At 42.4% G+C, this 27,420-nt stretch overlaps 1 protein-coding gene across 1 annotated transcript in view; it reads left to right on the top strand.

The window, feature by feature from the left end:
* LOC113409490 (CLIP-associating protein 2-like) overlaps positions 1 to 27,420 on the top strand; it is a 271,704-nt gene that overhangs the window by 238,910 nt on the left and 5,374 nt on the right. The window contains exons 33-38 of the mRNA XM_029914215.1: positions 5,004 to 5,110; positions 6,113 to 6,266; positions 8,499 to 8,727; positions 18,116 to 18,309; positions 20,242 to 20,370; positions 24,284 to 24,490. Of these exons, the coding sequence (XP_029770075.1) occupies positions 5,004 to 5,110; positions 6,113 to 6,266; positions 8,499 to 8,727; positions 18,116 to 18,309; positions 20,242 to 20,370; positions 24,284 to 24,490 (1,020 nt within the window). The remainder of the gene's footprint in view (positions 1 to 5,003; positions 5,111 to 6,112; positions 6,267 to 8,498; positions 8,728 to 18,115; positions 18,310 to 20,241; positions 20,371 to 24,283; positions 24,491 to 27,420) is intronic.

Genomic DNA, 27,420 nt, shown 5'->3' with positions numbered 1-27,420 from the left:
GATGGATCAGGGGTGTTCTTGGAGCAAACGGACTCTAAGCTCCACAGTCTCAAAGACTCGCAAGCGACATTAAAATCTCTCAGACTCCATATACCAGCCCCACAAAGGAAGCATTTCAAACCTCCGCCTCCCCCATGCTTCTGCCCTACTCATCCTAGACAGGATTACAACAGGAAACAGGGCAAAAATAGTAGGAGGAGGCCACCTCAGCCCTCGTCCACCCAGAGCCAGGGCTTGGTGAGGCAGTCTTCTGGCCCCAAGCAAAACTTTTGAAGGTGCCCCTGGGGGTGATGCACCAGGTAAAATCCCAGATCCTTTCCTCCATTTCGTGAACTGTCTATCCCATTTCTACCATGCCTGGGTCTGGATCACCTTGGATCAATGTGTCTTATTCATGGTCGAATTGGGATATTTTCTCAAATTCTGTTCCATCCCTCCCATCCCTCTTCAGGGACCCTTCTCACGAGCAACTTCTCATACAGGAGTTACAAACACTCCTAGAAGCTGGAACAGTAGAGGAGGTCCCTCAGGAGTTCTGGGGCAAGGGGTTTTATTCCCAATATTTCCTAATCCCGAAGTCCAAGGGCAGGCTCAGGCCTATTCTAGACCTGCGAAACCTTAACAGATTCATGAAAAAGTTGAAGTTCTGCATGGTCTCTCTGGCTTCCATTATCCCCTCCCTGGATCTGGAGGACTGGTACGCCACCCTCAACTTGAAGGACACATACTTTCATGTGGCGATAGTCCTGTCCCACAGGCGGTTCCTCCACTTTGTGGTCAACAACACCCATTATCAGTTTACGGTTCTCGCCTTCGGGCTATCGGCGGCCCCTTGGGTGTTGACCAAATGCATGTTGGTCGTAGATGCCTTCTTGAGGAGGCGAAGATACTAGTATTCCCATACCTAGACGACTTGCTAATCACATTCCTCACCAGAGCTCAGGTGGAGGAGCATGTGAACCTGGTACGGTCAACTTTTGACAGGCTCAGGTTGATACTGAATGTGACACAGTCAACTCTAACCCGCACTCAGAGGATAGTGTTCATCGGCGCTTTCCTAGACTCAGGTCAAGCCAAAGCAGCCCCTCTGGAATTGCGTTTTCTGACCATGGGTGACATTAGGGGGCTTACAATGATACCCCACTACTATGGTGTGAAATTGCCTGAAGCTGCTCGCTCCATACGGCCGCTTGTACGTATGTAGCTCAGCGTGCGAGACACTGACTATACAGGCCTGGCTGGCCTCAGTATACAGGCCAAACCAAGACCGCCTACATACGATAGTCACTCTTCCTCCTCCGGTTATCAAGTCCCTCCTGTGGTGGTTCAACCCACAAGCGGTGTGTGCAGGAGTACCCTTCTCCAGGCTCCGACCCTTGCTATCTCTAGTCACGGAGGCATTGGCAATGGATGGGGGGGCACATCTAGGAAGACTCAGGACTCAAGGCCTCTGGTCCCAGGCAGAACTTTTGCTGCACATCGTCAGGTTCCTAAGAGCGGTTCGCCTTGCTTGCCAGACGTTCCAAACCCATCTGGAGGGCAGATGTGTATCGGTATTGACCGACAATACAACAGCGATGTTCTGTATAAACAGACAGGGTGGTGCTCGCTTCTCTCCCCTATTCCAGGAAGCTCTCAAACTGTGGGACTTCTGCATTGCCCACTTGATACATCTAAAGGCATCGTACGTTCCGGGCTCTCAGAATGCGCTAGCTGATCATCTCAGCAGGTCCTTTCACAATCACGAGTAGTCCCTCCATCCGGATGTTGTGATCAACATCTTCCAATGATGGGGGTTTCCCCAGATAAACTTGTTCTCAACAAGGCACAACAGGAAGTGTCAGCAATTCTATTCCTTCCTGAATCACAGCCTGGGCTCGCTCATGGATGCTTTCCCCCTCTCTTAGAAGGATCACCTGCTGTATGCATTCCCACCCTTCCCACTTGTACACAAGGTCCTGCAAAAAGTCAGACGAGAGGGAGCATCAATGATCTTAATAGCACCAGTGTGGCCACGTCAACACTGGTTCACCCTGCTCCTAAGCCTGTCGGTGGACACGCCCATAACCTTGCCCCTGGTCCCGGTCTTGATCACACAGGACCACAGCCGCCTCCAACATCCCAATCTAGAATCTCTCTATCTCCATGGCTAAACCTCTTGGAGCTCACGTTCTCAGACCTTGTTAGGGAGGTTGTTCTTTGGCAGTAGGAAACCAATAAGAGCCACTTATTTGGCTAAGTTGAAGAGATTCTCTATTTGGTCATTACAAAAGGACACTCCACCTTTACAGTCATCAGTTCCCTTTATCCTGGACTGTTTACAACATCCGAAACAGCAGAGCCTGTCAGTGTCATCAGTAAAGGTGCACCTGGCCGCTATCTCGGTTTTCCATCCTGATTCGGCTGGCCGGTCGGTTTTCGCTAGCCCTATGATTGGCTGCTTCCTCAAAGGACTAGATAGACTGTACCCTCAAGACAACCAGTCCCCCCATGGGATCTCAACCTGGTACTCTCAAGACACATGGGTCCTCCCTTTGAACCCCTAGCAACATGATCTCTTCTCTCACTCTCCTGGAAAGTAGTGTTCTTGGTGGCTATAACTTCAGCCAGGAGGGTGTCTGAGCTTAAGGCCTTAACTTCTGAGCCCCCATATACTGTCTTCTGTAAGGACAAGGTGCAGTTGCGCCCCACCCACCTTTTCTCCCAAAGGTAGTTTCACAATTCCACGTGAACCAGGATATATTTCTTCCAGTGTTCTTTCCTAAGCCGCATGCTAGCAACTGGGAGCGAATGTTCTACTCCTTGGATGTCAGGCAAGTGTTAGCCTTTTACATCAAAAGAATTAAGCCATTTGGGAAATCAACGCAACTCTTCATTGCGATTGCAAAGCAAATGAAAGGGCTTCCAGTCTCGTCCCAAAGAATCTCTTAATGGATCATGGTCTGCATCAGGGCATGCTACGACCTGGCAAAGATACTTGCCCCCATGCTGATGGCATATTCCACTGGGGCCAGGCATCCTCAGTGGTGTTCCTGGCACAAGTCCCTGTTCAAGATATCTGCAGAGCAGCGATGTGGTCATCGATCCACACCTTTACATCGCACTGCGCCATTACGCAGCAGGCCAGAGACGAATCCGCATTTGTCAGAGCAGTGCTGCAGTCTGCGACCCACTAAGCTCCGAGCCCTCCTCCTAGGAGATGCTTGGGAGTCACCTACTTGGAATCGACATGAGCAAGCACTTGAAGAAGAAAAAACAGTTAGCTACCTTCTCTTAACTGTTGTTCTTTGAGATGTGTTGGTCATGTCCGTTCCAAGAAGCATCTGCCTGCCCCTCTGTCAGAGTACTCCGAAGAAACTGAAGAGGCGGTGGGTCAGCAGGGACCTATATACACCGCCTGAAGGTGCAACTCCAGCAAGCTCCACAGCCAACCCGATGGATACTGCTAGGGGAAACTCCTTCTGACGACTGCGCACGCGGCATGCACACACCTTCTTGGAATGGACATGAGCAACACATCTCGAAGAACAGTTACGTGAAGGTAGGTAACTGGGTTTTTTTATTATTTTTAGTTTGGTTTTATTTATTTTCAAGGGGCTTCTAATTAGGAGTCTCCCTTAATTTATAGTTAACAATGTTCTTATTTTAAAAAGAGGATGTGTGTATATATTTCAAAAAGTTGAGAATTCTCAGCATTATTACTTTTAAGTAAACTGATCATGTTAGCTCTTGGTGCTCTTAACTTTCACAAACAGTAATATATATCATGCCTATTTCTTTAGTTTCTGAAATTACTTATATCTACCTAGGTTTCAGAGTGGTAGCCGTGTTAGTCTGTATCAGCAAAAACAACGAGGAATCCTTGTGGCACCTTAGAGGCTAACAAATTTATTTGGGCATAAGCTTTTGTGGGCTAAAACCCACTTCATCAGATGCATGGAGTGGAAAATACAGTAGAGAGGTATAAATATACAGCATATGAAAAGATGGGAGATGCCTTATCAAGTAGGGGGTCAATGCTAACGAACCAATTCAATTAAGGTGGAAGTGGGTTATTCTCAACAGTTGAGAAGAAGGGGTGGAAATCACTTTTGAAGTGCTAATGAAGCCAGTGTACTCAAGGTAGCCCATTTCAAACAGTTAACAAGAAGGTGTGAGTATCAGCAGCGGGAAATTAGTTTTTTTGTTGAAGAATTGCCACTTTTAGGTCTGTTATTGAGTGTCCAGGGAGATTGAAGTGTTCTCCTACTGGTTTTTTAATGTTATAATTCCTGATGTCAGATTTGTGTCCATTTATTCTTTTGCATAGAGACTGTCTAGTTTGGCCAAGGTACATGGCAGAGGGGCATTGCTGGCACATGATGGCATATATCCCTGGACACTCAATAACAGACTTAAAAGTGGCAATTCTTCAACAAAAAAATTCAAAAACAGACTCCCATGAGAAATTGCAAATTAATTCCAGTTCTGCAAACTGGCCACCATCAAATTAGGCCTGAATAAAGACTGGGAGTGGATGGGTCACTACAAAAACTAATTTTCCCCTGCTGATACTCTCACCTTCTTGTTAACTGTTTGAAATGGGCCACCATGATTACATTGGCCTCATTAGAACTCATTAGAATTACAAAAGTGATTTCCACCCCTTCTTGTCAACTGTTAAGACTAGCCCACTTCCACTTTAATTGAATTGGCTCGTTAGCACTGACACCCCCCGCATACACACACACACACTCATTGGGTAAGGCAACTCCCATCTCTTCATATGCTGTGTATTTATACCTCTCTACTGTATTTTCCACTCCATGCATCTGATGAGAAGTGGGTTTTAGCCCACAAAAGCTTATGCCCAAATAAATTTGTTAGTCTCTAAGGTGCCACATGGACTCCTTGTTGTTTTTATCTAGCTAGCTAATCTCAGAACTTTTCTGGTGTTAAAAACTAAATATAACATCAATTTAAAAGGAAATGTTATTTTTTACTAGAATATCATTTTTTCATAGGGGTCAATGGGAAGTCCTTTAACAAGACCTACGCCACGTTCACCAGCCAGTTGGTCCAGTCCTCTCACTTCCCCAACTAATACATCACAGAATACTTTGTCACCAAGGTAATATAAGGCTACATTATAACTTTACATGATAACTTGGTGTTATGGGGTTTTTTATGTGTTCTCCTGAATTCCAACCCCATCAAAAAGTGCAGAAAGAACTTTACCCAAGTTAAATCAACCACTGGATACTTAGAATAATCACTTACTAAAAACTATTAACTAGGACAGGGGTCGGCAACCTTTCACAAGTGATGTGCCAAGTCTTCATTTATTCACTCTAATTTAAGGTTTTGCGTGCCAGTAATACATTTTAATGTTTTTAGAAGGTCTCTTTCTATAAGTCTATAATATATAACTAAACTATTGTTGTATGTAAAGTAAAAAAGGTTTTTAAAATGTTTAAGAAGCTTCATTTAAAATTAAATTAAAATGCAGAGCCCCCCAGGATCCGAGCAATGTGAGTGCCACTGAAAATCAGCTCGCGTGCCGCCTTCGACATACGTGCCATAGGTTGCCTACCCCTGAACTAGGACCAATCTCCAGACAACTTAAAATTTTGGAGGGTAAAAGGAAGTAACCAATGAAATGCTCTACAGCTTAACTGCCATTTCTACCAGTCTAGAGGATTTCATAGGTCATGTTTTTGATGGTGATGGATTTAGTAGTTGGAAGTTTTAAATGTTAAAATTGTAGGCAAGTTCACTATAATAGTTTATTTTATATTTAATAGAGAAACTGTGCAGAAGCTCAAGGCATTAATACTTTCAGCAGTAGAGAGTGGAGCAACAGTCTGCTTCTGCTGTTCCTAAGCTCCTCCTGCTGCAGTTCCTAAATAAGTAGACCCCTTGTTGGCCATCCAGTTCCACCACTTGAAGTCCCAAGTATCAGTCATTGATGGTCTCCTTAACAAAGGAAGGCGGGGTGCCATTGAGAGGCAGCCACCACAGCTCCCACAGGAGTGTGGTTCCACTCCTGTGGCCCCACTCCTCAGTAAAATAATAGTCAGAAAATAAATTGAACCTTTTTATCCCCTTCTTCCATGTTTCCCTGGATCTACAGTGCATTCGATTATGACACGGAAAACATGAATTCTGAAGATATTTATAGTTCTCTTCGTGGCGTCACTGAAGCAATTCAGAACTTCAGTTTCCGTAGTCAGGAAGATATGAATGAGCCTGTGAAACGGGATTCCAAAAAGGACGATGGTGATTCAGTGAGTGTTTGAATGACAACGTGAGGAGCTGATTAAGTACAGCTGAATTGTCTCTTTAAATCGATTTGTGTATCAAGGGTAGAATTTTCAGAGCACCTAAGTACTATTTTCAAAAGTGCCGTAGGCCTTTAGGATCTTAAATGCTTATCCATGCCTATCAACCTTTTGAAAATGGGACTGAGGCTCCTTAAGTCACTTAGGTGCTTTTGAAAATTGTATTCCTAGTCTTAAAGTAAAATAACCTGTTTATGTTAGAGATGTCAAATTCTAATTACAAAAAGCCATGCTGCTAATCAAGTCTATATAGAATGCCAGCACTTTAAAGCCTGTTGGACTATGGCTTTAATTTTAACTTGCAGCTGCTTATTGGTGTTACCTGTTTCAGACTAAACAATCTGCTTTATATTCTTGCTGTTGTACTGGAGGGAGACTGTATGATTTCTGTCCCCGAATAATATCATTTGAATGAAATATGTACTTCATGAAATCTCTTTCAAAGAGCAAAACTTTGAGTAAAAATAATTCTAGACACCTTTTGATGTGTGTCCATCAAAAGGAGCAAGTTCAAACAAATGTTTTATAGTGTCTAAAAGCTGTGGGCAAAACTTTCAAACTTGGGTATCTATGGTTCTAAAAATCACAACACAACAGAAAATCAGGCCAATTATTTAGGTGCTTAAATATGGATTTAAATACCTAACTTTAAGCTTCCTCTATGAAAACATTGCTGTTTTGTGTTCAGTTCAAACACCTAAGTCCTTTTTAGGCAATGTTCATACGCACCATTTGAGAGGAAAGCTAAGCTTTCTGAGGGCTCATCTAAATAAACACTTAGTTCACAGAAAGTAGCATTTAAATCTAGTGTGCTGTGCACTAGGGGTTTGTTTGGACCCTACTTTTGTGCACTAAAAGTTCCCCAGGGCAGTGGTTCTCAAACCTTTTTCTCGCAGACCACTTGAAAATTGCTGAGGGTCTCGGCAGACCACTTAAAGATCTTTCCAAATGTTGTTTGTACCGTTAGCTAATTATTGTAAAGAGCTTTGGATAAAAGCGCTATATAAGAAAAAACTTTATTATTATTATGGTTTTTTGTTCTACAAATAAAAGTGCACAACTCATATTTTAATATCAGTAGTCTTATCTTTCTAATGCGATGGATGTGCCCTCTCTCCCCTGCCATGGCAGCCCCAAGCTGGGGCTGGGAAGGGGGGGGGTGTCTCTCCCTCTCTCCCCCACTGCAGCAGCCCCCGAGCTGAGGCTGGGAAGGAGGGCCATCTCTCCCCGGCAGCCGCAGCCCTGGAGCTGTAGAAAGTCGCCTCTTTCTCTGGCCGCCGCAACCCTGCACATCCCAAATTCCCCCACCCCTTCTTCTCACACCACTGCCCCCTCTCACCTACCCCCTATTCCCCCAAGGTCACTACCTCACCAAACGTGCATCTTCTCCAGGGACCAGGCACCTAATTAATGTAGCCATGCCTGCATGGCTCCACTAATTAGGTGGGTCTCCCTTCATTCTCTTGTGTGTGGCCATCCAGACGCGCATCTTAGAGGGAACTATCCACGGACCACCTGAATGGAGCTCGCGGACCACCTGTGGTCCACGGACCACAGTTTGAGAACCACTGTTCTACAGTGCTCAATGCATGGCAGCAGGGTTCAGGTGGACACTTAGTGAACGGCACAGTAGTATAGGGTAGATTTACAACTCAGCCTGCTGCGAACTAAGTGTTCATTTACACAAGCCATAAGTGTTGAGAAACAATGACCCAATTTCAGATGTTAGTTGGTATTCTGTGGCACCCATGGAACCTTGCAAACTTTGTAGCTTGTCTTTAGGATTGTCTACATGAGAACTTAGCACACAGCAATTTAGGGTGTGCATTTACAGCCCACTGCCTACTCTGTACAACTCCCACATGTGGACACTGTTACTGTGTGCTAAGAGGGCCGTCATGCGCTTTAGCTTAACCCTTTAAAGAAATGGATTTTAAAGTATACTAAAAGCTAAGCCACCCAAGAGCACTTTTAGTGCACAATAGGAATCTCCACAAAGGAATTAGTGTAGAGTAGCTAGAGTGCGGTAAATTTACACGTAGCTTGCTGCACACTAACTTTCCTGTGTAGACAAGACTATTATTTGCTACTGTTAACCTAAGAGGAATAGTGAACTAAAAAGTGAGTGAGATATTAAATATGTTTATGGGGAGGGGTGTTTTTATTTTTTCCTGGCAGATTTGCAGTGGCTCTGGAATAGCGGATCTGAGAGCAGGAGGTGGAGCAATTGATACAGGCCGAACAGCTCTTGATAACAAAACATCATTACTTAACACAATGCCTCCCCACTCTTCTCCACGTTCACGAGATTATAACCCGTACAATTACTCGGATAGTATCAGTTCTTTTAACAAATCTGCTTTGAAAGAAGCTATGTTTGATGATGATGCAGAGCAATTTCCTGAAGGTAAGTTCTAGATTACATTCTTTGTTAGTGGGGAAATCGTAAGATTTGTCTACATGTGTTGCGTAGTCATTAAGGTTTTCATGTAATAAATAGAGGCTAAGCTAAATTAGCTATACATACATGTATCTGAAGGAACCGGACTGCTGATGCAATAAATCATGTTTTTGGACTAGGTTTATTGAATAGCAAATCCTATCTGAGTAATGTGAAAAGCAAGCAGTGTTACAAAAGCTATCAGACAGAATTCCAATGTAATGGAATACTCCAGTATTAATATTCTTCCTCATAAATACAAAGTTACAGGAAAAGTAAGGGACTGGGATAAGAGAATTGCTAACTGTAGCATATACTGTATATTTGGGCTTAGGTTGTAGTAAGTACATTTTAGTGCATGACAGTCAAAAAGAAAAAATATTTGTAGTTATGTTGCTTTAGCTAATTTTTTTCAGTTGGTCAAGGGAAAAAAGATCTTTGTGAATTACATAATGAAAAAAGAAACTGGGCAAAACTAGTTTTGGCTACAGATGAAAGATTAACAGCACAGAGTTTTGGTAGTGAAATATTTTTATTTGAAACACAAGTCGGGGGTATTTTGTGTTGACGAAACATTTTTTTAAATGCATGTGCTGAAAAGGTGGCTGTGCTCAGACCATGTCGACATAGATATTCAGCTTGCTGCTTTATAATCTTTTGTAAAGATTATTCAGCTTGCTGCTTTTAATCTTTTTCTGTATATTTTCTTGTAATGTTTATAACCAAATGTTTTATTTTGCATTTGTTTCCTTCTCTCATTCTTTCTTGCTCATTTTTCTTCCCTAATTCTGTAGCTTATAATAACATTTTCTATAGATATGGTGCTGGCTGTAGCTCCATTGTGAACTTTATGTTCCCAATTATCAACTGGTCTGAATTGAGGCAAAACACTGATGACCAGCTGAGGATCTGGCCCCACATTCTTGAAACAAAAAGATGATGACCACTAAGATAGCACCCTACTGAGAGTTTGGTTTGAAGTGTGTCCATAGGTAGCAGTGTCTCCAGGATTATGCAGCACTGCTTTGTCTACCTAGCCCTCTCTCAATCACTACTCTTTCATCCATGTCAATCAGTATAGTATCCTCTGTGTTATTTATTTATATTGATATTGTATTCGATTTATTTTCCATTACCCCCAGATATTCAGTGTGTTGAAGTTGCTTGGATTGGAGGGAATGGTGGTTTAACAACTGGATAGGGAACAGTTGTGGCTTTTGGTATTCCATTGCAGGTTAGAATATGCACAACTAAATGGTAGATGGGCAAAAACAGTGGACTGTGGACCAGTGGAGAGATTCCTCTTTAAGTAAAGGAGAAGGAAGCTTGTAGAACCTGTACTAGTGTCTGGCAAACTGTCTTTACTGTCCTACCAAGTAGACCTTGAGGCACTTAAGTAAAATTATAAATTATTTGAATTACTCTTTCATTTCGATAAGTACCTCGTGTTAATTAAAAATACATTTATAAAAGGTTTTAAAGTCTAATTCTAATGGTCTTTACCTTATAATCATACTGCTATCCATGCTCAGAAACAAATTCAAGTATATAGAAAAGTGATTTTGTTCATGATGAAATGATATCATATTAAGTTGAATACACAGATTTGTAATGAAGTCTTAACTTTTCACTTTTTTTTAACATAGAGCATACACCAGCAAAAGGCCCCTGGCCTCTTGACACTCCCAATTGTACATGCTGTACACCTTACTGAAAATCTCAAGGAAACCTTTTAAAATATGATGGCAATGCAGAAAAACTGGAAGGGGGGATTGTTGCTGTATTGCTTCAGTAGATAGTGAATATTTTGAAATGAGTATTCAGTTATAGTCTAATCTTTATTATGTCATTAAGGAGCAGTTCTTATTAGAGACTGATGAGAAGGGATTTCTTGCTTCTGTCTCAACTGTAGTTCTGGTATTAAGCAATGGTTTGCCATAGGAACTACCTGAAAGAAAACAATACACTCTCTGGCATTGTTTGTATTCAGATTTAGTAATTGCACTCAGAGTGAGATTTATGAGATTCTCTACTTGAAAAGTTAACTTATATTCAGCTTTTCTTGAAACGTCACCATTTATATAGCTAGTTGTCAGCATTAACAGCCACTGTCAGTTAGTCTTCAATTATTTTATGTAAGATAAAAAGATATGATATTTACTGGATCTAACCTAAGTGCACTTCTAGTTATTGACATAGCTTTTTACCAAGTTATGGTTGGGGTGAGTAAATGCCAATGTTCGTGTTTTACTATTTATTTAGGAAGTTTTAACATCTTTACATATAGCTGATATGTAAACATAAGAAATGAAATGTTAATCATTGCAACTCTTAGCTTTTCATTTTGGTAACATTATGCAGTAATGTAATCATTACTCCTGGGGGGATTCTGCACCAAAAAATTCAAAATTCGACGTATTTTATTTGTCAAAATAATGCAATATAATCACACCAGTTTCAATTATTTTGGTAATGTATTTAAACTACAATACAGAAAACGTCACAATAACTATTCAGCATTTCCTAAACACAAGGAAGTTAAGTTTACAAACACTTGGTAACTAATACCCTGCATTCAAGTTATAATCCTGGATTTTCATTTAAATTACATGACACCAAAGAGGGGAAAAAATAAGTAGAATGTCATTTTAAATTGCTCAGACTTTCACACATGAAAGTCATACAGTTTTGCTAATCATTGTCCTGGACTTGACTGGGTACTTTGGGAAGTGCTTGCTTCTGATTGTCCTGATATTTTATTGACTGCTTGGTAAATGTTTTATTTGTCCTCAAAGACTTTTTTTTTTTTTTTTTTTTTAATGGGTAAGTAAAACAAATCCTGAGCTGTAATCTAACCCCATTGTGCCACTTTGGCACAGGAAAAATGTGAGAAAGTACATAGATCTTCCTAGCTGATTCCCTTACTGTCATTTATAAGGCTTTACATCACTGTGGCAATGTAGGAGCCTTAAAACTTTTACAGGTTTTATGCTCTTGGGGGAATTGACTAAGAATGGGAACAGTTAACTAACCAATAGGAACATTAACACTGTTACTATGCAGGCGGGCTGCTACATTTCTGACTCAGAGAATGAGATCAATTAGCTAGCAGGTAGGCTGCTACTTTTTTGGCTCCGGGAAAGAGCCTTCCTCCTGCATAATAAAAAGACCTACCCCTGCACGCCCCTGGCGAGCTGCAGCAGCGAGCAAGAGGGACAGAGTCTATCTTGCTTGTTGGCAGGGACGCACGCCCAGCTCTGCCCCCTGACGGATATCATCTCCCCCACAGGCACGCATGCCCAGCCCCTCTCCCCGTGCAGTGATTTGCAACTCTGAGGCTGCTCTAGGCACACTGGAACAGACGCTGCCTGGGCTGCTGGGGAAGAGGCGCATGTCGTGTCCTCCCCCCTGCAGATTTGCATTTTTCTGCACAGGGGACACAGAAATATGCAGGCCATATGAATTCTGCACCGAGTAAAAATAATCAAATCTCTCTATTTAGCAGGGTGTTACCATATTACAGTGTGAGCATCCTTTATCACGAAGGACATGGTGTTTCTGGTGATTTTAGTAAACTGAATGAAACTACTGACTTTACTTGTACTGATCATTCCAGGCTGTCTGTCAAACATTAGTATTCCAAAAAATTGGACAGGCATGCTGGATTTTTTTTTTAGCATAACATAAGAATGGCCATACTGGGTCAGACCAATGGTCCATCTAGCCCGGTATCCTGTTTTCCGACAGTGACCAATGCCAGATGCTTCAGAGAGAATGAACAGGACATGGCAATCAAGTGATCCATCACCTGTTGTCCACTCCCAGCATCAGGTAGTCAGAGGCCTAAGGACACCCAGAGTAGGGGGTTGCATCCCGGACCATCTTAGGCCCATCAATGGCTATTAGCTGTCCTCCATGAACTTATCTAATTCTTTTTTTAACCCAGTTATACTTTTTGTCTTCTCAGCATCCCATGGCAATGAGTTCCACGGGTTGACTGTGCATTTTGTGAAAAAATACTTCAGTTTGTTAGCTTTAAACCTGCTGCTATTAATTTCATTGGGTGATCCCTGGTTTTTGTGTTATGTGAAGGGGTAAATAACACTTCCTTATTCACTTTCTCCACACCAGTCATGATTTTGTAGAGTTCTATCATATTTCCCCCTTAATCGTCTCTTTTCCAAAATGAATAGTCCCGTTTTTTAATCTTTCGTCATATGGAAGTTTAGCCTTAATAATTTTTGTTGCCATTCTCTGTACCTTTTCAGTTTCTAATATCTTTTTAGAGATGGGGTGACCAGCACTGCATGCAGTATTCCAGGTGTGGGTGTAACATGGATTTATATAGTGGCATTTTGATATTTACTGTCTTCTTATCTATCATTTTCCTAATGGTTCCTAACATTCTGTTAGCTTTTTTGACTGCTGCTGCACATTGAGCAGATATTTTCAGAGAACCATCCACGATGACTCCAAGATCTCTCTCTTGATAGGTAACAGCTAATTTAGATCCCATCATTTTGTATGTATAGTTGGGATTATGTTTTCCAATGTGCATTCCTTTGCATTTACCCACATTGAGTTTCAGTTGTCGTTTTGTTGCCCAGTCACCCTGTTTTGTGAGATCCGTTTTTAACTCTTCGCAGTCTGCTTTGAACTTCACTATCTTGAGTAATTTTGTATTGCTACAAACTTTGCCACTCCCTGTTTGCACCCCTTTTTCTAGCTCATCTATGAATATGTTGAACATTACTGGTCCCAGTACAGATCCCTGGGGGACACCGCTATTCACGTCTCTCCATTCTGAAAACTGACCATTTATTCCTACTCCTTGTTTCCTGACTTTTAACCTGTTACTGATCCATGAGAGGACCTTACCTCTTATCCTGTGACTGCTTACTTTGCTTAAGAACCTCTGGTGAGGACCTTGTCAAGGGCTTTCTGAAAGACCAAGTACACTATATCCACTAGATCACCTTTGTCCACCTGTTTGTTGACCATCTCAGAGAATTCTAATAGATTGGTGAGGTATGATTTCCCTTTACAAAAGACGTGTTGATTCTTCCCCAACAAATCGTGTTCATCTACATGTCTAGCCCTTGCATTGTGTCAGGTCAGGTGCAGCCTCACTGCCGAGTCCCTATACTGGGGGAGGTGGGACTTCAGGGTGAACTTCCACCTCAATGCAGCCAGTGGCCTGTGCTCCCCACTCCTAGAAATGTGGAGATCTGGGGTTTTATTAATGTCCCCCCGTCACAGACTTCCAGTGTGACATTGGACCCATCATTTAAGGCTTGATATCAAGGGGAGTCTTTCCATTGATTTAAAAAGACAGCAGATAGGGGCCTTAATTAACCTGTACCTCAGTTTCTCCATCCGAAAAACAGGGATAATAATAATAATTGCCTGCCTCACAGGAGTTTGTGTAAATTCATTGTTTTTGGTTAGGTGCTTTGAGGTCATCAGATGGAAAGTGCTTAGAAGTGCAGTTTTGCAAAGTGTTTTTTACAATTCCAAAACCTTTATGCTTCATTCATGCAGTAAAAACAACAAGGAGTCTGGTGGCACCTTAAAGACTAACAGTTTTATTTGGGCATAAGCTTTTGTGGGTAAAACACCACTTCTTCAGATGCATGGAGTGAAAATTATAGATGCAGGCATTATATAATGACACATGAAGGGAAGGGAGTTACTTCACAAGTGGACAGTGTTGACAGGGCCAATTCGATCAGGGTGGATGTAGTCCACTCCCAATAATAGATGAGGAGGTGTCAATTTCAGGAGAAGCAAAGCTGCTTTTGTAATGAGCCAGCCACTCGAAGTCCCTATTCAAGCCCAAATTAATGGTGTTAAATTTGCAAATGAATTTTAGTTCTGCTGTTTCTCTTTGAAGTCCGTTTCTGACTTTTTTTTGTTCAAGTATAGCTACTTTTAAATCTGTTATAGAATGTCCAGGAAGATTGAAGGGTTCACCTACTGGCTTTTGTATGTTACCATTCCTGATGTCCGATTTGTGTCCATTTATTCTTTTTGATCAGCATTCATGCAGTAGGCACTCCTCCTGGATCAAAGGAGAATTTAAATTTGGGACTTTATGGGACAACTCCTCCTCCCACTGGGTGATGGTGGAGCAACTTGCCAAAGGGGGTTAGGAGCAGGGCCCCGCCGGGCCCGCCCCCATCATCACTTTACAAAGTAGGAGGTGGGAGGGCTAGACAAAGACACAGGTAGGCCAGCCAGCCTTATGCTATGTGTGCAGTCAGTCAGTGTGCTGCAGGGAAGGCTGGATTACTTGTGGCAGTAGGTACCCTATGCTGTCCTGTCCTCAGGGCCAGGGCCAGTGCCAGCTAAGCAGGACTGGGCAGCTGAGACTAAGCAATAAATGGCCAGGAGTAATGGATCCCCCTCTACCTGGGCCAGAGCCCTTCAGAGCGTTCCCACAGGTAAGCAATGGGCATAGGGCAATTGGGTTTTTTTACTTGTTCAAATTCTGCGATGGGCAGGGCCAGGGGAGCGCTCGGCGGTGGGAGAGAACTTGAGTGGCGGAAGCCTGTGGGGAGAGGGGTATGGAGGGAAGGAAGTGGGAGGCAGAGGGAGGAGGAATGTGGCGGCGGGGAGGAGAGGATAAGACTCAACTCTTTTCAGTGGATGGGAGATTACATTTGCCTGGTGGCCAGTTTCTCATGAGAATGGGGCTGGGGATTTGGTTCCTTCACCCCTGGGGATATAGGGTCTGCTGGTCTGGTACGTAAAGCTGGCATCCCCATGCTGCCTCAGTGGGACTTTTTGCCTTCTTGGTTCTGTGAGCTAAGCGGGTATTGTTGTTGTTAAAGTAGCAGCCAGCCTTTATTTTACTGCCAGGATTCATCTCCAGCTGCAGCAGCCACTCCTCTTGGCAGTTCTTATTCATTGCCTGAGGTGCTTACTGCTGTTGGAACAATAAACATAGGAAGTGCTCAAGCTTGTTTGTGTGAAGAAATGAAAATGAGGTGGCAGCTTTTGCAGTCTGATTCCAGCCATTTTCTTCCTGTCAGGGTGTAAATGCCAGCTGAGGGTGAGGCCTGACACCTTGTTTTATTGCGTGAAGAAAGGAGAGAGATTTCTCAATTAGTTTTAACTGCTGTTTGCCATTATATGTTCCCCAGGATCAATGAGGGGGTCGGGGCACTTGAAAAAGCTGTTTTGCAGGCTGCCTGCATATCAGCTATCAGGGTATATCAAAAAACCTGTGACTGATATTTTTTATTCCCAAGTTTAGTGCTTTTAATTAGGTACCTTCTGCGTGTCCAGTCTTCACAAACACCATCTGGCACAGAGTGGAAAACATGCTCCATTTTCTTTAAAAAGAAATTGCAGAAAAGTGGAGGGTTTTTTGTTTTTTGTTTTTCAAATATATATTTTTTTCATTTGCTTGGATTCAGGGATTTGGCTGGAAGGGGGATGCACACGCGGCAGGGGTGAGCGTGGAGGGGGAGTGGGAGGGAAAAGATGAGGGAGACAGTGGGGAGGGGGTGGGGCCTGGGGCAGAGCAGGGGTGGAGTATGGGTGGGGCCACAGGCAGAAGAGGCTGTCTGGGGTGCTACTGCCTCTCCAAGAGGAAGCTTCACCCACCGCCCATGTTCTTTATTATAGTTTCAACCATTTTGCCTGGAACTGAAGTTAGGAGTACCGCCCTGTAATTGCCATGATAGCCTCTGGAGTCTTTTTTAAAAATTAGTGTCACATTAGCTACAAATTCATACTATGCATTTAATTTAATTGTTTGGTACCCAGAGCAGTATTATACGTCAGTCCTTCAAAAACTGCTAAATTTCTTAGCACATGAACTTATGCAATAACCTTTGAATGCGTGAAGTCAGCAATGTTGATGAGAATATCATGCTGATTAAATTTATACTGTGGAATTAACCTGTCAGGGCAGAATATATACCTTGTTTCCCTAATATAATGTCAATATGTGTTCCCAATAATAAAATTTATCATGATATCTTATCTTCAGTGTGTGTGGTAGGACTAATTTGGCCTTGGTAATAAAAATAATCATATTCAGTAAAAGTTCTCTGTTCCAGTCCTCTCTACTAATTAATGACTATCATAGGGTTGAGGCAAAAAACAGTTTCCTTTAGGTGAACATTAATGGTCCATTTAGAGAATTTGCAAAGCATGCATTATTAGTCAGATAAACTCTAACATACTCATTTATGGTCGAAGGGGAGAGAGGTACTACTTGAATAAACATTTTTGTTTTCATGTATCCATGTCCTTGGGTTTTCATCCAAAACAGAGGGTAAATAGAACAAGTGGAGTTCTATTCTATGCATTGCAGAAAAAGTTTTGATCTAAAATATTCAGTAGATGGTAAATATTATACTGAGGTAGTGAAAATTTACACAGCTCTAATGAATTCACTTTTTGCTAGTTTCTTCTCCCCAAGATGACTTATTGTTACTAAATAGTAATAACGTAATAATAAACTCAAGGACTGATTAATGGGATTTATCTGTATGTGATGTCATAACAAATTTTATTGCAGAAATATTTCACTTGTAGTTCAGTGTCAACTTGAAATAGTCCTAGAGAAAGATACAAGACTCTCTGTTTAATTGCCATGTTTTGCAGATGTGCGAAAATTTGACTCCTTCCATTATATGCCTTGTAAAATAGAAGTTTATTTGAGAGAGAGATTTTTTTGTGTATGTGTTTTACCTTTTTTCCTTCAAAAAGTACTGTGAGGTTCTTAATCTTCTGCCTGTACAGCAAGACACAGGCAGAAGGCATGAGAGTTCCCTTTTCAAAAGCCAGAGATATCTTACTATTTGGTAACGAAGTAAAGACAACAACTTGATATTTGAATTCACATTGGAGACCAGGATTTATTGAAGTTTTGCTGGCATCTTGGGTTGACTGCCCAATCTGTATAAGTATCAGTCTAGTTATTCAAGTCTTGTTCATCACTATGGTATCCCTCCCCTATATTTTTTAAATTCTCCTACACAGAGAACTTGTCCTAGGGACAGCAGCCTGAGCAGCGGCAGCCCTGTGGAATTCCCAGTCTAGTCAGCTTTACACACCTGTTCAGTCACTGGAAGATTCAAGCTGCAGTCAGTTCATTTGCAAGTTGTTTTTTGCCATCATGCCAGACATTTGTTTCTCAGGAATGCTGACCACACTGAAAATACAGTATTTATTTGTGTTTATTTTGAGGGTAAAAATGTCCTTGCAGACAGAGCTGAGAAAAATAAACAACAATTTCTAGGCTGATAGGCCTTAAAACTATCTCTGCATTATGTGATAGGAGTTGCTTTTTATCACCTCTACAGTTTGAGGAATATGTCCATTTATTCCTTTTTAATAGAGCCCCCTATGGACCATTCTGATCTGGTTGCAGAGTTACTGAAGGAATTGTCAAACCATAATGAGAGAGTTGAAGAAAGAAAGGCTGCTTTGTATGAGCTTATGAAATTGACTCAAGAAGAGTCCTTTGGTGTTTGGGATGAGCACTTCAAAACGATACTACTTCTGTTACTTGAAACTCTTGGGGACAAAGAGGTAAGTTCAACCCAAAGTTGACCGTGCCTGGAAGTTGCTTTTGACATTAGGGCCCATTCTTCAATAACACTTCACATGGATGAAATTCATATTGGGTTTAAATGGTATCTCTAGAAGGGATAGACAAGTTGCTGGTAGTAGTAAAATACTTTTTAATGACAGTCTACAAATCGGACTAAGAAAATTTCTTTAAATTTAGAATGATCTTAGTGCCCCAAAAAGTAAAAAGAGGCAGTCGTCATGTTTACTTTACAGGTTTTTTTTCGTCTTTTGGATTCTCCCAGTATCCAGTCTTGTTGAACTCTGTCCAAAGTTCTGTGCATTAGGCACACACAGTCCAGCATCTGATAATGGACTGGATAGGGGTCAGGTACATGGCTTTTTCTCCATACTACATATTTATATTGAGATAGCAATTTAAAAAAATAAAATACAAAATAACTGAAAAATACACACCCTTTTGTATCAATATGGCATTTCTCTGATTCTCCCTCCCCTGTTTCCTATACTGGCTTCATGTTTCAGGTGATTTTTTTGGTGGATGACAGTATAATTCATATATATTATGCACAGCGGGTACTATTAGTTTGATCTCTGGGGTGGGAGTTATGGAAGCTTAAAATTGGTTGCTCATCCTTTTTTTACCTTAGGGTTTGGGGGTATTCAGCTAATTACTATGAAATTCAAAGTATTCTTATTTGTAGGTCGCCTTCTAAGTGGGCCATGCAAAGCTTGCCTTTAAAAATGTATAAATAGGAAGTTTGTGTATACTAGGGATGTAAATATCGTTTAATAAGATAACCATTTAAACTATAAAATTAAATTGTTTAACCAGATAACCGATTAAAGGGAGAGGGGACCAGGTACCTAGTTTGTCCCAATGTGGCCTCCGCAGACACTCCGTGCCACCCCAGCAGCAGCTTCCCTTCCCTTCACTGACCAATGCGCCCTCCGTCTCCTCAGCCAAACCCCTTCCAGTGGCGCTGGGGGAGGCCGGGGACTACTTTAACCCCACCCCACCTCCCGCCCCGACTGGGCTGGGGCTGGCACAGCTGGGGCACAGGTCAGTCTGTTGCAGGAGAACCGGTTCAAGACCCGCACGCAGGGGATTAACAGTTAGTGTGGGTTAACAGTAAGACTAATCCTCACCAGTTAACCAGTTAACCATTTAATATTTTACATCCCTAGTGTGTACACCTTTCCAAAAGAGGAGAATATGGGGTAGGAGAGAGATGGTTTCCCTAGCTTTCTGGGAGAATACGAAACTTAGCTTTTGCTAGCCCCTGCTATGTTCCAAGGTAGAAAATTCTAAAACACATACAACATTATGTATAGGAAATAAATTTTAAGTAATTTTAGAGGCTTCTAAAATGTAGTTATAATTGGCAAGTCCCTTTCAGTTCCATATAATTAGGCTTACTGTAATTAGTATACCATAGTTAGACTTGGAACTAGACATGTCTTTTCAATCAGAGGGACTCAAAAATTGCAATAACATTTTTGAAAACTAAAATATTTCTAAACCATTTTTTTGTAAAATAAGTGATTTAGACAAAATATGGGAATAGTGTTGTGTAAAGGTTTTACTGGCGCTCACTTGGGATGATCTGCATATGTTGCTTGTGATTTTGCAGGCATACATTGTATCTACATACGTTGCTTAGTAAAAACTTCATAACACCATGTAAGATATATGTATAGAGAAGGGGTGAGAATATGGGTTGGGATGATGTAAAGATTTTTCTGGTAGTTCCATATGCTTATAGCTTGAATGAATAGGCTTGTACTGTATGCATTTGCGGGGAGCGTATTATAATTTACATTATATTTCCACTGTCAAACAAGTTTGTGTCCAATTGCTGAGCTAATATTAAAAGCACATTGTCCATTCAAAGAGAAATAACTCAATTATATACAATATTTAACCTTTAGCATGCAATCAGAGCTTTGGCATTGAAAGTTTTAAGAGAAATTCTAAGGAACCAACCAGCAAGATTTAAAAATTATGCGGAGCTTACAATTATGAAGACACTAGAAGCTCATAAGGATCCTCATAAGGAGGTTAGTAAGCGGCTCTGTGTGTTTTGTGTATTTGAGGATGATACATGTCAAAGCACAAATCAAATGTAATGTTCGAAGAACATGCTTGATAAATGATTCAAATGCCAATGGGGAAGTACACCTCTACCCCGATATAACACAAATTCAGATATAACGCGGTAAAGCAGCGCTCTGGGGGTGGGGGGGCTGCGTGCTCCGGCATATCAAAGTAAGTTCGATATAACACGGTTTCACCTATAAAGCGGTAAGATTTTTTGACTCCCGAGGACAGCATTATATCGGGGTAGAGGTGTAATTGGTTTGATAGTCAAGGATTCAGCAAATATTGGTTAATAAAGGCATGCTATAGTAGGAAGAATTGCTGTCTTATGGACCCTGAAATGCACAATTTCAACCCTAATAAAGTGGATTCCTACTTACCTATTGTCCCCAAATGACACACAGATGCACCCAATTAAATATGAGCATCAGATGGTACTAGTAGAAGGATAAAGGAGATTGCCTCCCTATAAAGCTATAGGTCCTGGAAGAAATGTGTACACGGGGAAACCTTTTTATATTGTATCATCACTATCATGTTTTTGCTTTTCAAAGTGTATTTCTCAGAAAAGCAGAAGCATAAAATGAATGCTACATCTAGTTCAACAGAGGGAAAGGTGAGAAAAGATACATCTTGATATAATTTTTGTAAACAGAAGAAAAGGAGCAAATATTATGGTTCTCCTCATTTTAGTACTTCTCTAAAACAAATTAATCTGACTGCAAGTTGTGTCTACTATACCACCTGGAGATTTAGAAGCTCTTTAAAAGTAAACAAAAGGTGTCAATGGAAAACCCTATGAGAATCTACTTGTATGGCATGGTGTTGTTGCAAAGAGCATATATGATGGTTCTGTGTCCATTGACAAATTCTAAAATGTTTTGTAGCAACATGGTTAATCCAGAGCCTGGTAATCCATTTTAATAATATACAGAAATGCTCTCAATTATGTATAAAGATACCAACACTTTAGAAATTCCTTGACATGCTGTTTGCTGTAACATATATGCTGTTAATAGTGCGACTTCATGGTTTTAAACTGTTTGTGCCGTCCTGGGTGTCATGCAGCTTTAACCATGTCCCTTCAAACAGAAGAACCCTGCCACTGGAATCAGTGCGGTATGGGACTGCAGCTTTTTCCCTACCTAGTATCTTTGGCCAATTAGTGGCTGGGTGGAGTGTTGGGGGAGGCAAGAAATTTCACACCTGGCCTTGCACTGTGTTGCTTTGACCAACAGCGCCACTGGGCATGTGTTGGAGGATGAGACTGAACATGACAAGGGACCACAGCTCTATCCCATCCAGCTTTTTAGCCAAATTATACTCCTGGGGGGACATGTTTGAAAGTTCTTTTCTCATAGCGTTGGTGCAGCAATAGAGGGGGAGCAAAGGGAACACATGGATATGACAGGATAACCAGGTGATGCAGAGTGGGGATAGAGGATAAAGAAGGAAAAGGGAAATACAGTGAAATTAAATGTGAAGGGTAGAAAGGAGGGGGTGGGAAAACATGCAGAGAGAAGGAAGCCACAGTACCGCGCGCTCTCTCTCTTTCTCTCTCACACACACTCTCTCTCTCTCTCTCCCCCAGATGTAGGACATACACATGGGGGGGGGCGGGGTGGAAACAGGAGACATAATTGTATTGATATATAAAAGAAATATAACTACAATGTCCACCGTAAAATTAGGGTTGCCAGGTGCCCGGTTTTCCACTGGCACACCCGGTCAAAAAGGGACCCTGGTGGCTCTGGTCAGCGCTCGTTAAAAGTTCGGTTGGCACAGGGTTGGCAAGCTCCCTATCCAGCTCTGCGCAGCTCCCCAGAAATGGCGACATGTCCCTCTGGTGTAGGGGCAACCAGGGGGGCTCTGCAGGCTGCCCCCTCCCCGAGCGCCAGCTCCACAGCTCCCATTGGCCAGGAACCACAGCCAATGGGGCTGTGGGGGAGGCCCCTGCGGGCAGAGGCAGTGCGCAGAGCTGCCTGGCCATCCCTGCACCTAGGAGCTGAGGTACATGTCACTGCTTCCGGGGAGCCGCCTGAGGTAAGCACCACCTGGAGCCTGCACCCCAAACCCGCTGCCCCAACCCTAAGCCCCTACTCAAACTCCCTTCTGGAGCCCGCACCCCAACCCCCCCCACTTGGAGCCCCCTCCCGCACCCTGAACCCCTCATTTCTGGCCCCACCTGAGTGCCCCCAGCCTTAGCCCTCACCCCAACCCCTTGCCCCAGCCTGGTGAAAGTGAACAAGGGTGGGGGAGAGCGAGCGACAGAGGGATGGGGATGAAGTGAGTGGGGAGGGTGGCCTCGAAGAAGGGGGCAGGGCAAGGGTGTTCAGTTTTCTCTTTTTCCTCCCTCCCCGTTTATTCCCTACAGTATATTCATTATTACATTCTCTCCATCACTTGTTTTCCCTTCCCATTCCACACCCTTTCCCTCACTGTGTTCATGAAAGAGAGAAAGAAAGGGGGGCAGAGTTGGGGAGAGAACGAGAGCTTTGTAAACTCTTCCTCCTCACCACTCCCATGAGTCCCCACATACAATCGCCAGACGTGGCAGGGAGTGTCTTGGTGCATTCACCCCTCTTACTTCCCTGGAAGTGGACAGGGAAAGTGCAAGCCCTTGCATGTGAGTTCAGACTCACCCTAACCCCTTCCCAGAAGCAACCAGTGAAGGGGGACGTTCTAGAGCAGGGGTGGCCACCCTGAACCTGAGAAGGAGCCAGAATTTAACAATATACATTGCCAAAGAGCCACAGTAATACATCAGCAGCCCCCCATCAGCTCCACCCCTCCCCCCGCTCCCAGTGCCTCCCGCTCACTGGCAGCCCCGCCAATCAGTGCCTCTCCCTCCTTCCCCGAGGGAGGAGCGAGGGCACGGCAGGCTCAGGGGAAGGGACGGGAAGGGGTGTAGTGGGGGCAGGGCCTGTGGCAGAACAGTGAGCACCCCCCGGCACATTGGAAAGTTGGCACCTGTAGCTCCAGCCCCAGAGTCGGTGCCTATATAAGGAGCCGCATATTAACTTCTGAAGAGCCACAGGTTGGCCACCCCTGTTCTAGAGCTTCACGTAGCAAGCAGCACTCTGTACATCACAAAGCTGTCTGTGTGCTGTGCCAGCCAGCAGGGAGCACGGTTGCAGAAGCATGCCTTTTAGGGTAGAACCCTGTCCAGTCTCCCCATTTGTATCCACATCCTCTTGATCTGCGAGCTGTTAGCACCCAACAAATAACTGTTATGTTCCCTTACTAAATCCTCTATTAGTTGAAGAATCTGGTGCAAATTTTTGCTATTTTTTTTCTAACTTTTATGCAAGTTAGACTTAACAGCACATACATTTTTACTTCTAAAATTATCTACAATAATTTTCTTGAGTGAATGGAAAATCTGTGTCTTTGATCAGCAAGGACCTTCAAGAAGTAGAGAGTTACAGTAAGGAAATTGTGTGTTAAAAATATTAACAAAAACTTCAACAGTCTGTCAAGGGTGGATGTGGAATAGCAATCACTAAAGAGATTCCAGGCTTGACTCAGCACCTATGGCCAGGGAGACTTGGGGAATGTTGATGTCTGTATTGCCACAATGCAGAGGTTAGGCCTAGATTATTACCCACATTTTCAGACGAGCTGCTTGCATTTAGGATTTGCTGAGTGCCAAGAATTTTTGTAAATTTGTCTCTATTGGTCTCTTCCAGTCCAAATCATTTTACAGTACTGTAGAGCTGCAGATATGTAATTAAATTGTAAATAAAACTAAATAAAAATACAAACATCTGTTGATTTCACTGCAAGGTTCAAGAGCAGAACTGTCAGAATTTAGACTGCACAAGCATTTTTTAAAAACTATTTTCTCCATTGTTTTATTTAATTTTTGTTTAGGTGGTGAGATCTGCTGAAGAAGCTGCTTCAATGCTGGCCACTTCCATTAGCCCAGATCAGTGCATCAAAGTACTTTGTCCCATTATCCAAACTGCAGATTACCCCATTAATCTGGCTGCAATCAAAATGCAGACAAAAGTGATAGAGAGAGTATCTAAAGAAACGCTTGCTCAGCTTTTACCAGAGATTGTGCCAGGTCTAATACAGGTAAGAAACCACAGCAGATGTAAAGAATTAAACCAGAAGTTTAAATCTCTTTAGCATTTCACTCAGCTCTCATGGAAAACTTTGATTTGGGTAGTAGATGGTTGCATTTGTGGCCCTGTGATGGGGTATATAAAGCCCACACTGGCCCAGGAATGGTTAGAGAGTGCTTGAGAGCTCTATCTGGTATACCTGGGGATGGCGTGGTCAGGTTGAGGGAGGAACTCAAAAGAAAGTGTGTGTGACAATCTCCTGGGAGGAGAGGCTGTATAAGGAAGGGTGGGGAGGGGGAGAAAGGTATAGCTGCAGAAGCCAGGATTAGCTATGTAGTGAGTCCGGTGAAGGGGCAGTACTCGCAGAAAGTTTATCTCAGGAGATTGAGTCACAGGGAAGAACAGAGAAATGGAGAGGTTGACACTTCAAATCCAGCAGAGGTGAGACAGGTCCAGTGGTAGTTATAGTGTAGACTCTATTTTTGTTGGGAAGGTGGACCAAAGGGAAGCCTTTGGGGTTTGCGGTATTTGTTTCAATGCTGGCGAAGGACATTATTGCCCTGGCAAAAGCAGCACTTTAGTGGAATCTGCCAGAGACCCAGATCCCAAACACAGGAGACCCTCAGAAAAAAAAACACAATGGTGTGCTCCGAAACAGGTCCAAAATATCTTCATTGTTTGGAGCAACATCATTCTGATTCTCAGTCAGTCAGTCTAGGACTTTAAGGAGATACATTACATTTTAATGTGTTCCTAAAGAATAAAATTATTACATTAAATTTCAGCTTTAGGGGCTATTAATAGATTACTTTTAAGTAGTGGTTCTCAATCTGTGTTTCAAAACTGTCCTGTAAAGCTCTCCCTTCATTTCTTAAAATTAAATATTTTAAGAACGAGGGGGGCGGGATTTGGTTTTTGGAAAGAGAGTCCATGAGGTGACTTTTCTTTTGTGAAGTTGCCCAAAGAATGAAAACATTGGATAATCTGTTTTGGGGCAACTGAGGTCTGGTTTTGTATTGATGTGCAGAATAATCTAGCAGTCATTTTACTGAATTTAGTTATTTGCAGTTTTTAATTGTGCCGTTGATTAGAAATGGCTCTCATTTACTTCAACAGACCACAATGCACAGAATCCCTAAGATTTTAGAAACATTAAAAAACGTTTATCCAGGTGCAACACATTTTCAGCCTTTAGATTAGATTACTTGAAACCATTTTAGTGATACTTTATTTTCAGGAAGATTTCTTAATCTAGTGGCTAGTGATGATATACATTGAAATTAACATTTGAGATTTCTTGGTTCATGTTAAAGAAATAATATTATGCAGTCATCATGTTTATGTTCCACATGCTGATCTCTACTAAATCATTAAGAATCTTAATCCAGTGAAGTTATGATTTCACCTATTAGATGCTCAGCATATTGCAGGATCTTATCATACATTTGGGTGACTTAAATTGGCTCTATTAATTCAGTTTAAAGGTTTTGTATAGTGGGGTGGGGATAGCTCGGTGGTTTGAGCATTGGCCTATTAAACCTTCAATCCTTGAAGGGGCCACTTAGGGATCTGGAACAAAAATCTGTCTGGGGATTGGTCCTGCTTTGAGCAGGGGGTTGGACTAGATGACCTCCTGAGGTCCCTTCCAACCCTGATACTCTATGATTCTAGATACTATGTAATATTTTTCTCTGTTCCTTTAAAATAGTTTTTATTTTCTTTTGTATAAAATCCACTGTTTTAAAAATGAGAGAGAGAAGACAGGGCCACAAAGTGTATGTCTACACTGCAATACAACACCCGTGGCTGGCCTGTGTCACCTGACTCAGGCTCACAGGGCTCAGGCTGCGGGGCTATAAAAATTGCAGAGGATGTTTGCGCTTGGGCTGGAGCCCAGGCTCTGAGATCCCATGAGGGGGAGGGTTCCAGAGCCCAGACTCCAGACTGAGCCTGAACATCTATACTGCAATTTTATAGCCCCCCCCAGCCCAAGCCTCCATGAGTCCAAGTCAGCTGACATGGGTCAGCCATGGATATTTTATTGCACTGTAGACATACCCAAATGGTCTCATAGCCGAGCGGAGGTTTGGATAGGGCAGACTGAAGTATAGCTTAAATGTTTTTAAACTTTGTTTTATGTTAACCAGTGTATTAAAATGGAAATTTTTGTACCAGTTCAGCTGTGCTTCTTTCCAGTATTACTTTTTTGGCACAAAAGATATTTTTACAGTGCCATCATAATCCTCTTTATAGGAAGTGCAGGAAATGTTGCCATAAGTAAGGTTGCCAGATACTTTCCATTATAAGAACCTGTTTTCAGATGCTTATAATTTTGCCAAACTTAACAGTTTGGACTGAAATTGTCCTTGCTAAGTGTCTCAGGCATGTGTGTTTGGGGGTTTTTTTTCGGGGGGGGGGGGGGGGGGTTGTTTGGGTTTTTTTTTGGCAGGGAGGGAAGTTTTAGTAAAAATGATTCAGCCATTTCCAAGAAATAGATTAGGGGAAAGTGCATTGTATTGCCCACGTTAAAAATAATAATAATCCTGTCACTATTTTGTTCCATGCTTTGGACCAAGGACTTGAAATTTGGTGGTGTTGAGGCAGGAGGAGTCGCCCTCTTGTGGGGGATGCCTTTTTTTGCTATCCCCATGAAAACTTGCCCATATTTGGACAGGTCAGAACAGTTCTATTTGCTCATGCTCAGGAGAAACTTGTTAGACTTTGACAGCTAAATTCTCCAAAGATTCCACCTGTACTTGGTATATTCTAGCCCAACTCTGCAGGAGGATAGAAGTGAAGAGGGGGACACAGACAGCAGGAGCTGGGGAAGGGCAGGAATAGAGGATTGGGGGTAGGAGCCAGGGAAGGAATAAGAGGGGGATAGGAGCCAGATGGGGATGGTGGGGAAGAAGCTGGAGAAAAGAGGCTAAGAACAGAAGA

This window comes from Terrapene carolina, unplaced genomic scaffold (assembly GCF_002925995.2).
Source record: "Terrapene carolina triunguis isolate 2854851 unplaced genomic scaffold, T_m_triunguis-2.0 Scaffold33715, whole genome shotgun sequence".
Taxonomy (NCBI): domain Eukaryota; kingdom Metazoa; phylum Chordata; order Testudines; family Emydidae; genus Terrapene; species Terrapene triunguis.
Note: the sequence above shows the minus strand (reverse complement) of the source record. Positions and strands in the feature narration are given on the sequence as shown.